Genomic DNA, 12772 nt, shown 5'->3' on the forward strand with positions numbered 1-12772 from the left:
CTAACGGTTCAAGCGGTGGGAGGAAACGATGACACCAAGGTCATCTATTTTCCTATCTGCATGGAGGTAGGACCACTCACTTAGCTCGAGTCTCTGAAAAGGAACTCTATCAACACATGGAGTCAGCTGAAGGCGGCGTTCACAAACAACTTCACCGGGGCAATGCAACGCTCTGGCAACCGGATCGACTTGTCGGAAATCAAACAACAACAAGGAGAAACCCTACGTAGTTACTTACACCGTTTCTTTGACAAGAAGGCCACTGTCGTGGACATCACAGAGAAGGACGCCATAGAGTACTTCCAGACCAATCTCTATGACCATCGGATGTTCCAAGACTTTGGCAAAAGATGCCCAAAGGATATCAAGTCTCTCAAGACAATGATCCAAGCCTGGGCAGATCAAGAAGACAAGGATATCAAGCGGTTCGAATCTAGTTGTAACAGGGGCCAGAACAATAACAACCAGAGCAACAGCCTATGTAACGGCAAGAATCGTAATGATCGGCCCAATCACAACTAGGGAAACTACTCGAGTGGTCAAAACCATAAGAGGAAGCTAGACAACACTATCTCGGCAATGTCCCAGTCCTCCAAGAGGAGCGGTGGAAACCAAGACAGGACTCCTTTCAAGGAGCTCCTGAAAAAGCAGTGTCCATGGCACCCACACTCCAAACACTCCGCAATGGATTGCATGAGCCTTCATAGAGTTTTGAAAGTTCTGCTGGAATCTTTTGGAGCGGTCCTAGAAATTAACCCTCCAGGAAATCATGTCCATTGAGCCAGCAACGCCTACATTCCTTAAGTGGTCTAAGGTGCCAATCACCTTTTCAAGAAAGGATCAGTGGCCTAGTTTCTCCGACCTAGGATGCTATCCTCTCATCCTGGATCCTGTTGTCGTAGGCTCTCACCTCACAAAAGTACTCATCGATAGCGGCAGCGGCCTCAACGTGCTCTTCGCCAAGACTTTGAGCATGGGCCTCGATGTAAGAGATATGCTCACCCCGATGAACTCTCCATTCTACGGGATTGTCCTAGGTAATGCGGCTGTACCCCTTGGTCAAGTGGTTTTGCAAGTTACTTTTGGGACCAAAGATCATTGTCGGACCAAGTACATTTGATTTGAGGTGGCTGACTTCGACACATCGTATCACGCCATCCTCCGAAGACCTGCACTGGCCAAGTTCATGGCCATCCCGCAGTATGTGTGCCTAGTACTCAAGATGCTGGGATCCAAGGGAGTACTTTCCCTACGCGGAGACTTTAGGAGGTCATATGACTGCGACATAGAAGCTGTGAAGCTAGTAGGGACTACTCAGGTGCCAAATTCCATGATGCAAGTCTTCGCTGCTTCCAAGAAATTGACCCCGACAGAACTCGAAATCCCAGAGAAGAAGTCAAGGGAAACCAAGGTCAAGCCAGCATGAGAAGTTTATATTAAAGCTATCGACTGTGAGACTGGCAACAGCTCCAAGACAACCCTGATTGGCTCAGGGCTGGATCTCAAATAGGAAGACGCACTCGTCAGCTTCCTCTAGGCCAACCAAGACATCTTCGCATGGAAGCCATTTGATATGCCGGGGGTGCCCAGGAAGTTGACTGAGCACTCATTGAACATGGATCCCAAAGTCACGCCCAAGCGACAACAATCACAACGGTTCACCCAAGACATAAGAGAAGCCATCAAAAAGGAGGTCGCCAAACTACTCGCGGCTAGCTTCATAAAAGAACTCCTTCATCCAGAGTGGTTGGCCAACCCTATCTTGGTGCGAAAGAAGAACAACAAGAGTGGAGGATGTGTGTCAACTACACGGACCTCAACAAGCACTGTCCAAAGGATCCCTTCGGGCTCCCTAGGATTGATCAAGTCATTGACTCAACGACACTTTGCTTTCTTGACTGCTACTTAGGGTATCACCAGATAGCACTCAAGGAAGAAGTCCAGATCAAGACCATGTTTATCACCCCATATGGAGCTTTTTTCTACACTACAATGTCCTTCGGGTTGAGAACGCAGGGGCCACATACCAACGAGCCATCCAGGAGTGCTTAAAAAACCAGCTACACCGCAACATAGAGGTATACATGGATGACGTGGTCATAAAGACCAGAAATCCCAACGACTTCAATGCGGATCTCGAAGAAACTTTCGCAAGCTTGCGAGCGGTGGAAACTGAACCCAACAAAGTGCGTATTCGGTGTACCCTCCGAAAAACTACTTGGGTTCATCATTAGTTATCAAGGCCAATCTCGAGAAGATCACCGCCATCACCAACTTACATGCCCCATTGTGCATCAAGGACGTCTAGAAGCTGACTGGATGCATGGCGGACCTCAACAGATTTATCTCAAGACTTGGAGAATGAGGACTACCCTTCTTCAAACTACTCAAGCGACAAGACAAGTTCCAGTGGACCGAGAAGGCAGGACTTCCTATCAAAGCCACCAATCCTCACAGCGCCTACTCCCAATGAAGACTTGCTGCTCTACATCACCGTAACTACTAACATTGTCAGCCCAACAATCATGGTCGAAAGACCAGAACCAAGCCATGTATACAAAGTACAGAGGCCCGTCTACTTCGTCAATAAGGTGTTGCCAGACTCCAAAACAAGGTACCCGCTAGTATAGAAGTTGTTGTACGCAATACTACTCACCTTGTGGAAGCTACGATACTACTTCCAAGAACACAACATCTCTGTAGTCACAGATTTCCCCTTGGGCGACATACTCCACAACAGAGATGCAACAGGAAGAATCTCCAAGTGGGTAGTAGAACTCGAAGCCTTGTCCCTGGAATTCAAACCAAGGACTACCATCAAGCCACAAGCACTAGTCCATGGTGGGAAAATCAAGTAGCCGCACCGGCAGAGCGACTAGAGTATTGGGTCATGTACTTTGATGGATCACTCAAGCTCGAGGGCGCTAGTGTAGGAGTACTCTTAATCTCTCCAAAGCGTGAACAACTCAAGTACGTCTTGCAAATCTTCTAGGAGGTCTCCAACAATGAAGCAGAATATGAAGCGCTACTAAATGGGCTTCACCTGGTAGTTTCGCTGGGAATCAAGCAGTTGTTAGTCTACGGTGACTCACTAGTAGTCATCAACCAAGTCAATGACGAGTGGGATTGCCACAAGGATAACATGGATGCATACTGCCTTGAAGTACTCAAGCTGGAGAATAAGTTCTCTGGTTTGGAGTTCCATCACGTGGCTCGTGACAACAATGTAGTTGTTCCTTTCTACCCGCCGGCCCTATTCTCCCCCTGACGGGCCCCGTGGGCCGTTTTATTTTTCCTATTCGCTTCTCGGTCCGACTTCGGCCCAACGGCCCCTTCTCCTTTTCCTTCATTTCCCCTGCGAGCGCGGCCTGCTAGCTGCTCTGGGCCTCCGGCCCTTCTTTACACGGCCGTCTGCGTCGGCTTCTTGGGCCTCCGACGCGCCAGCCCAACGACCACCCGCGCTCGTTCGGCCTGCTCCTTTCACTCCTCCGACTCCACTGACACGCGGGCCCGCTGTTCCAGACGTTTCTTCCTCCTCCCGCCAAAACGCGCGCGCGACAGGGGCGGCGCGACTCGCCGGCCGGCGCCCTACCGGCGGCGGAGCTAGGCCAAGACACCACCTCTACACCTTCACGCACCTGCGCGCGGCAACAGCTCCTCGGGAGATGGCCGGAGCCATTCCTTCCACGGCGGCGGGCGACGACACCTTCGGTCGGTCGCGACTACTCACGATGACGGCGCAAACTACTCGAACAACTACTACTACACCATCCTAGTACTCTAAGGACTTGCCTACGACTACTTAAGAAGGAAGAGAACCGGCGCAAGGTGGTGCTCACCGTGAGTGGGAGGCGCAGCGACGGCGGACAGAAGCGGCGGCGGTTTGACGTGTGCCGGCGAAGAAGCTGGGCAACAAGCTGCTGGGGTTGTTTGTGGGGTGTGGACGGAGGTGTGGACGGAAGGAATCGACGGGAGCTGCGGTGTGACGGTGGAATTTTACTCGGCGGCGGCAACTGAGACAGAGGCGCTGGCGGCGGTAAAAAGAGCGGCGGTGAAACGGTAGCGCAGGAGCGGTAATTATACGAACGGTTTACCGCGCGCATGGCTGCCACCGTGGTCTACCCATAGGCTTGCATGGTGAGGAGGTGGCCTAACCGTCGCGCTGGCGAGCGACCGAGAGCGGCGGCGGCGACACGTCGAGTTCGGCTCTGCTGCTCTTCCCCTCTCTGATTTCTGGCGCCCAAAATTTAGAGCCTCCCCACGGTAGATTTCCAATCCGACGGTGCACATGTGTCTTAACCAAAGTTGTAGATAATCTCGAGCTTTCCAATTCATCTATAAACCTTTGCCCGAGATAAACATCAAAAAGTCTTCAATTTAAATTTTTCTCGAGCAATGTCTGAACCCTTTTTACCCTTCCATTCAGTTTCGTCAGTCAATCAAGGTGCTTATTTGCCCGACTTAGTGATTCATTTCGGTGGTCCAAATCCCCTTTCTGTAGTCCAACTTCTTCCCAATTATGTTCTACAACATCCAAAGTTTCCATTTTGCCCAAGAACACCTACTCCTTTTGATCTACATCTCTCTGAAATCAAATCCAAAGTCGGCCATACACTGTCATTTTCAGACTTAGTCATTTTCAGTGTGACAGTCACCTGTGACAATGTGCTGAATTTGAGCTTGGATTTGAATTCGTTCCCTTCACTGTTCCTAGCCAACAACATCCAATTCTAGTAGTCCAAAGTCCATACTTCGACATGGTGTAGTTGTTCTGATTCACTTATTTGAAAAATTTATCAGAATTCAATTTCCAAAATGGACTCTGAGGCTGTTTTTCTGAATTTCTGTTTTCAGACGAGGAACAGTAACTTCAGTTTTCCATTTTCTTTCTTCAATTCCTTTGAGATATTTTGGACCAGTTCTGCTCCAAATTCTTGATCCCTAAGTTCTAGTCACTCTTACACTTGTATTCCATATTTTTGCCGAATTTTTCTGAATTTCAAATTCAAAATTCAAATTTCGGCCAAATTTGACCCGAATTTGATTTTCAGCCAATTTCTTTTTCTTTTCTTCTCAAATTGCTTTTAATTCTTCAAAGTCACTTGGATGACTTAAATGGCAGCTGTTACAGGGCGGCATGTGGAGGGGCGGCGAGAGGTAGCGGGACGGGAGGAGCGGAGCCAAACCAGATGTGCTGGAGGACGGTGGGTGAATGGGAGTGAAGCTAGGGTTCGGTATGGGCCGAGTCTTGTGCGCGAGATTAATGGGCCGGAAGTGCGGCGAAGGGAAATGGGCCTAAAGAACGTATCCCGACCGATAGTTGGTTGTATATGTTGAGTTATGCCGACCAATGATTCGGTGGTACATCTAAATATATATAGCGTCGAACGGTGAGCCATAATAACGTGATATACCGACAAATGGTCCGTTGCTCCGCTACACCGACGAATGGTCCATCATTATTTTTAGACTTATACCGTTGGATGTTCGACGGTAATTTTGGGCTGTGGTACAGTGATTTCAGCTTGCAACTGCAACGAAGTGACATATGAATTCATAACAAGGAAAACATTAGGTCCACGGTGTATCCATCAGTACCCTACCCAAAGGTACACAGTCACAAATTGAGATGAGTTATTTGAATGCTGTGTCATCCATTTGCCAGTCATCATGTTGCCGACTAATTGTTGGGGCAGTATAGCTCGATGCTTACCCATCCTCCATCTATATATGTCTTATCCAAAATGTCCGCGAGAAAGTGAATATGTACCGGGTCAATCGCAGCATGCTGTTTGAGTATATTCAATGGACGGCAATATATTGTGGGTCGCCAGCTCACTGGCACTTGGTCTGCTTCCTCGGTATGGAACCTTGATTTGACCTTCTTGGGATCAGCTAAAATAACACTATGACCTCCATCAGAGGCCGGAGACATTTCTATTTTCAGAAAAAACACACTATGCCGACTAAAGTTTGAGAGCCCTGTCGTATATATACTCCCGCCCCCCTTCTTACTCTACCAAATTGCCAAAGCAATCTGCCGCACAACTACTAATAATGTATTCCTTGCTTATTATTTAAAATATGCTAATACAAGACATCGCTGTTTTCAATCATCTTCCCAACACTGATTAAAAGTCTTTTTGTTAAATTATGTTCTACTATTTTTTAGCCCATGAACATGGAGGTCCTTTTAGTGTCACTGTTTTGCTTCCGGCTCCCAAGTTGTGAAGTGCTTTTTTCCGTTGGAGAAGTATGTTTAATTCGACCGGATACTATTTGGAGGCATATTTCGTAAACAATTGCTACTGCTACATAAACCAGAAAGAGTTACAAGGAGACAAAGGCCATGTTTGTTTCCGCTTCTCTCAGCTATGCTTAGATTATAATCTAAGCGAAGATTTTCTCGCTTCTCGTTTTTCGCTTCTTGTAGTTCAAATATCTAAAGCGGCTTACCACATAAGCGAGAATCTGGAAAAATAAGCAAGGCGTTTGGTGAGATTCTCACTTAAAAGAAATCCATTGGAAATTGACACACCCCAACACAAGGAAAAGGATAAAGTGAGGAATGAGTTCGTGGGATTTCACGTGTGTATTATATGGATGCTGAAATAAATAGGTGCTCGTATAACCTAAGAGGGAAGGGGACGAGTTAAACAAATTTAAAACCTTAACATGTGGCTTCCATTACTTTGGATCAAAGTAAACTAGACTATCTATATGTATATCTATGGTTGATCTAGTGAGAAAGCACCGCTGCTACAGAAACCACATGTACTGCCCATTACAAAAAATAGTACATACGGTGTGCTTTTCCCCCAAGCACCATGTGAAATTGACTACTCATATGTGGTGTCCTAGGAGCTTAAGAAGAAATTGACGATGCAAAAAGGTTTGTACCGGCAGCTCTGCCACCAGAAATTTTTAATTGTACAAGGGCGTGAATTTATTTGCAACTAACATAATGGTTGGCCAGAAGCCACCCAGGTAGCATTATAAGGCAAGGTGCGTGGAGTCGAGGCTTGCGGTGGTTGACCAGGCAATGTCAGTGGTTCTTGAGGTGGCTCAGCAGGTGGCAGTCAAGAAGCTCAGATAGTTTGACATATGGCTAATAAGTTTAAATTTAAAATGCGCCTTTAACACTTGAAGCACCTCCAGGTAACGGCAGCCTCCGGTCTTCATCGTGTACTAACAAATCCTCCACTAAAGTTTAGTAAGTAACTCATCCACATCCTAGACTTGCTTCAGAATCCCAACCTTTTATCTCCCGCCGCGCCAGGCTCAAAAGTCAAGGGCTCAAGTTTTATAAACACTGGAAAGGGATAGACATACCGGAATATAGGAATATGCCAATCTTTCTTTCTTAATATTTCCTTGCAAAATTATCTTTGTTTTGGACCAGGCGTACGAGCTCGATGCTGGTCCTAACCGGAGGGTGCTAACACTAGTAGAGAATTGGGCTTTAATCCCGGTTGGTAAGGTGCAAATATCCCGAAAATCCATCCGGGATAAACCAACCGGGACAAAAGGGGGGGTCTTTTATCCCGGGTCACTCAACCGGGACAAAAGACCCCCTTTTATCCCGGTTGGTAATACTATCTCTTGAGTCATTTGTAACTTATCTCTTGTAGTGGATGCTAGACTCGTTACCTCAGATGTTCTACGTCTGTTACAAATATGGGGGGTTTCACATAGTGTGTGTTGAACATCTGTGATTGCAACGAATTATATCGCCTTGTATCATTATGTCCTAGGGGCTCCGTACAGGAAGACAAAGATCTATGTATTGCATTTGTTAACACAAAGAGTCGGTCGTACCACGGTACTCATTGGTAGTTAAGGAATGTATAAAAAATCAAAGAACATTGGAAATGTATAACAATTAGCGGCTCATGCCAAGCCGCTTGTGGTGAATCGCCGATCTTAGTATATACGTGTCCAGTCTCTCGGATGCACTTTGTGCAGTGTATACATGAGAGTTGACAACCAAATTGGCCAACTTTGTACTAACGCTTATTATTGTGAAAGTTTGGCATACTTTACATTTTTTTAAGGTTATAAGCATCATATTTGGACATTTTGGGAACAATGCGTTTGATTTCCTTCCCGATAACAAATTCCATCTTTCTCTTGCAGATTTCACTTCTTCAATCGAGGCTTGAGGGCTTTCCCATTTTATTTACAATTGAATTCATAAAGCAGCACTTGGAACAACACCGAGATGATTCAAATCAAGTATTTAGTACCAGCAGGACAAAGACTGATTTGAGACCATCGAAATGAAAGTACATATGAATCGTATAATTTGGAATCTGGATACAAAAGCAATGGCAATTAAAAGGTGCTTACATACTGTGAAATTGGATTGTTGATTAAAAAAATCAAGGAAACCTGGCCAAGCCAAATTTGTAATTTGACACGTTTTGTGAGGGATTTCAATTGCCGTCGGGAAAAAACCTCCGCATGCTATACATATGAAAGATCATGGTCAACTGAGGGTATTCGATCGAGCAAAATTAATATATTTTTATTCTTTTCTCTTTGCCCTATTTTTCCGAAGTCTATATTGTTTTTCTTCCTTCATCACAACGGTTATTGAAGGCATTCTGGATGGGTTGCTGCTGCTAGAATAATCCAAGGTGTGCTTTTCCCGACGGGGTGCGTGCCTCCGAGGTCATAGTTTGTTAATTTTCCTGAAGTGGGATATCCCGTTGAGGCACTGCAAGTTGTGGTTTCGCGAGGTGCCCATGACGTGCTCATGTGATGGCACGTTTTAGCGTCAATGACGAGCATTTGTGTTTATAATTTGTTTTGTGAAAAATTAGGACCCATATTAAAATGCTTGAAATTTCTAAATTTGTGCAAAGTTGTGCCATGTTTTCATACGTTCCAAAACATTCCTTGTATTTAAAAATAATAAAGTGGGTCTTCCATTTTATTTTATACATGGCTCCATATAACATGATATTACAACATTGTACCAAATGAAAGTTAACATCAAAGGGAGAACATGAAGCCGTGCCTAAAGCAAGCGAGCCATGGTAATTCTTTTATGGAAGTTCACTTGGTAATATTGTTGAAGCACTCTTGTATGTAGCTCCTAGTGCCAGCCCCCACCTCCACCATAATATTCAGCTCCAGGATATCCACCACCGTAACCACCACCGCCGCCACCGTATCCACCGCCATATCCACCACCACCCCCATATCTGCCGCCGCCGCCGCCTCCGCCGCCACCACCACCACCGTATCCACCACCAAAGTCAGGGTAACCATACCCACCGCCATACCAACCGCGCCCAGGTACATATCCACCGTAGCCGCCACCGTACCCTCCACCATATCCACCACCATAGCCGCCACCATAATAAGCGTGACCCCCTTTCTCATCCCTGAAGTCAGCCCCACCAGTAAGCTTCGTGTTCTTTCCCTCAGACTCTGCACGGAATAGACTTTTTAGCTACAGTACAACATCAAAGATGGAGGCAAGAAAAATGTTCGTTGTTTTCTATTCAAACATATATCTCTTCCCTTCTACTAAAAGTAAGATTTCAATTGTAGTTAAATCCAGGTTGTTGCCGATTTTACACGAATGCGTTACAAATGTCATAACGTGCTGCAGATCTCACAGAGAGAGAGATACAAACCATTTGCCTCGACGAACTGGTTTCTAGCAGCAGCCACGTCCTTGGTGACGAGGAGGAGGGAAGCTAGGACAACGCCAATGAGAAGCAGAGATTTGGAAGCCATCTCTGCCCTTCAAATGAGCACTTGAGCCGGATTTGGATGAAACGCAGCACCGCTGCGATGCCCTACATATAGGAGCCGCTCCCCTGCATGTACGCAGCCACTCTCCTGTGCCTTCCAATGGACTAGTAAATGCATGGGGAGTTCACGCGTGGTTGGACGTCAGAGTTGGGGCAGATCAATTTCGTTCTCCGCGTAGGTCATCGTACAGTTGGGTGCAGACTCAACACTCAACTAACAAAGTGGTTAGCAGGCAGAGATCAAGATATTGTTCTGTGTTCCTCTCAATGCATGCGCCTTGAGCATGAATGCTTTGTGGTGTAAGAACTGTCCAATCACGGCATGAACAATGTACCACAATACTGGAATGCTAAACAAAAAACTAGCTTTCATCGAGTTGATTGAACCATTCGACTTCATCATGTGCTGAACTTTGTTAGCATCCGGAGTTTGTGGCCGGTCCAGCTTCAGCTTGGAGAAAGCATGCTCAAATTGAACCTGTGTTTGATCTTGGAACGAAGGTCCATCATTAAGGTTTGCTACATAATTTATTGCTTTAGAAATCCACTGGTGATGGCTCCGTGATTTCTATAACAAGTGATGAACGTACACAGCTAGGAAAAAATTCACACGGAATAGACTGTGATTAGGGGACCAGAGGTACGGCGCAGGCCTTGGTCATTAATCTTGAGTCTGACATAACTGCAAGATTCATCCAATTTACAAAATTAGATAGGTATGCAATAATACTGACACTTGAACAGTCCACCTTTTTTCTAATTAAATTTAAATCAGAGATACCTAACTGAATTAATCTGACAAGCATGCACAACAATTTCATATCCACCACTTCATTAGCTGACCTTGACTATAGCTCATGCCATGCTCTCTCTCAACTTCCCAGGTCCACATCATTCCACACGGATGAAGGTCATTCAAACTGCAACCAACATTTCTGGTTAGACTGAAAATGAGATACACCAAGATCAACCTTCCTTAATCCTGACATCCAACCATACTGTGTGTTAGCACGTGTTTCAGTATGTGCAAACCTCCAGCTCGATCGATTTGGCCAGCAGCTGCGATATAAATACCAAAGACGCCGGTGCCTTCTGTTCCAGCAATTCATACAAATAAAGCATGGCTTTCAAGTCCGTGCTTCTGCTTGCCATTGTTCTGGTTTCCCTCCGGCTGATCACGCAGGATGTAGCGGCCGCTACCGATCGGTTCACTAACAAGGCCAATGGTTTGCATTTATGTCAATCTCCTTTAAGATTTGTATGGCTTGGGAAGTGGGCATATATACATTAATAGACTGTTAACTGGCCTCTAAAAGTCGGATTACAACTTACATGATGCAGAATCGGATGGAAAGAAGGTGAAACTTACCAGTGGCGATGGCACCAACGAAGAGAAGTTGGGACATGGACATGAGTACTATGGTGGCTATGGCTACGGAGGCGGATACGGTGGTGGTGGCTATGGGGGAGGGTACAGTGGTGGCTATGGTGGCTATACACCAGGACATGGTTGGTATGGTGGCGGATACGGTCATTACCATGGACATGGTGGGGGATACGGTCATTACCCTAAGCATGGTGGTGGATATGGTCATTACCCTGGTCATGGTGGTGAATATAGTGGCAGATATGGAGGATATGGTGGCGGAGGGTATCTTGGAGAGGGATATTACAGTAGCGGTGGTGGCTCCAGTGGCGGTTGGCACTGAAATGAAAGGTTTCACCACCATTGTGTGTTTTATGAAATATGTGTTGTGTGTTTGTATCTTGATCCATAAACCATGCGTTCTTGTCTGCATGCCCCGTATCTCTTCCGTTAGAACGCTTTAATATGTGCCTTTTTAGTGTTGTTGTAAATGTGTTACCACTACATAGGCTTTGCCACCCAGCATGCTCTTGTAGGCCCAGCCCCCACGCTAGATCCTTCCCTGACAACACTAGTAGAGAATTGGCTTTCGATGCGCCCCCTTTTGTCCCAGTTTAAAGTTGGCCCGGGACAAAGGGGGTGCGCCACGGTAGGCAAAAATGGAGGGGAGAGTTAGTCCCGGTTGGTAATTGCAACCGGGACTAAAGACCCCCCTTTAGTCCCGGTTGCAACGGCTAGTCGCGGGCTGTCGGTGGCGGCACCATTTTATCCCCCGGTTGGAGCCTCCAACCGGGATAAAAAGTTTAGTCCCGGTTGGAGCTTCCAACCGGGATAAAAGGGTGTCCCTTTTGTCCCTGTTGGAGCTTCCAACCGGGACTCAACCTTCAACCAGGATAAAAGGTGTTCCTTTTTGTCTCAATTGGAGTTTTTAACCGGGATAAAAAATCATCCCCATTATATACGGCCAAGACAGAGGACTTTCTTCCTCCTCCAGCCCGAGCCAGTCCAGCACATTGACAGAGAGAGCTGAGCTTCACCAACTCTCCGGTGGTGCCGAAGCAAGGGAGGTGCTGCCCCGAAGTTTTTTCCCTCATTTTCGTGGGAATTTCACTCGGCCAACACAAGTGTTGTGAAGGTTTGCTACTTCATCCTTGTGTTATGCTTTGATTTATGCTTTGGAGATGGAAAGATTATTTGCTAGAATGTGATGATGAAGTAGAAAATGGAGAGGTATTTTGAGCTAGAATGTGAGGGAGATTGATGTGTCATATATATAGTATGCATTATTGCAGTGGTTTAAGAATGACGCTACCTTGTCTAGACGGTTTATGTTATCAAATTTAATATGATTTTTCAAATCCATACTTGTTGAACTTGCATACCGTGTTCATCTCTACGATGATGTTCTCCGCCGAGCAGCAACGTATGTCAAGAAGGAGGTTCGATTCTACGAGAAAGAGTGGATACAGACATCGTGACCGTGTCCCCTTTTCCGTAGCATCTAACCTCTTTCATGACAAAGTGCGGTGCCGTCCAATTGAGGACATGCTTGCAAGATGATCACGGTCTTCAAGTTCAACAACTTCTGCAGTGGTAAGGAAAGACTTTTTGTACATAGATGACTTCTACTACTTGTTGA

At 46.1% G+C, this 12772-nt stretch overlaps 1 protein-coding gene and 1 non-coding gene across 2 annotated transcripts; one reads left to right on the forward strand and one right to left on the reverse strand.

Moving 5' to 3' along the window:
- Nucleotides 1–8887: 8887 nt before the first annotated feature.
- Nucleotides 8888–9809, reverse strand: LOC117853053 (uncharacterized). The gene is made up of 2 exons (XM_034735409.1): nucleotides 9648–9809; nucleotides 8888–9438 (listed from the first exon to the last, which is right to left on the reverse strand). Exons 1-2 carry the CDS (start codon nucleotides 9748–9750, stop codon nucleotides 9101–9103), a joined length of 441 nt encoding a protein of 146 aa, XP_034591300.1. The 5' UTR covers nucleotides 9751–9809; the 3' UTR covers nucleotides 8888–9100.
- An 863-nt stretch (nucleotides 9810–10672) lies between these two features.
- Nucleotides 10673–11565, forward strand: LOC117853795 (uncharacterized). The gene is made up of 2 exons (XR_011897940.1): nucleotides 10673–10993; nucleotides 11109–11565. It is a non-coding gene; the product is annotated as an uncharacterized protein (transcript).
- The last annotated feature ends 1207 nt before the right edge of the window (nucleotides 11566–12772 follow it).

Source organism: Setaria viridis, chromosome 4 (assembly GCF_005286985.2).
Source record: "Setaria viridis chromosome 4, Setaria_viridis_v4.0, whole genome shotgun sequence".
NCBI classification, from domain to species: domain Eukaryota; kingdom Viridiplantae; phylum Streptophyta; class Magnoliopsida; order Poales; family Poaceae; genus Setaria; species Setaria viridis.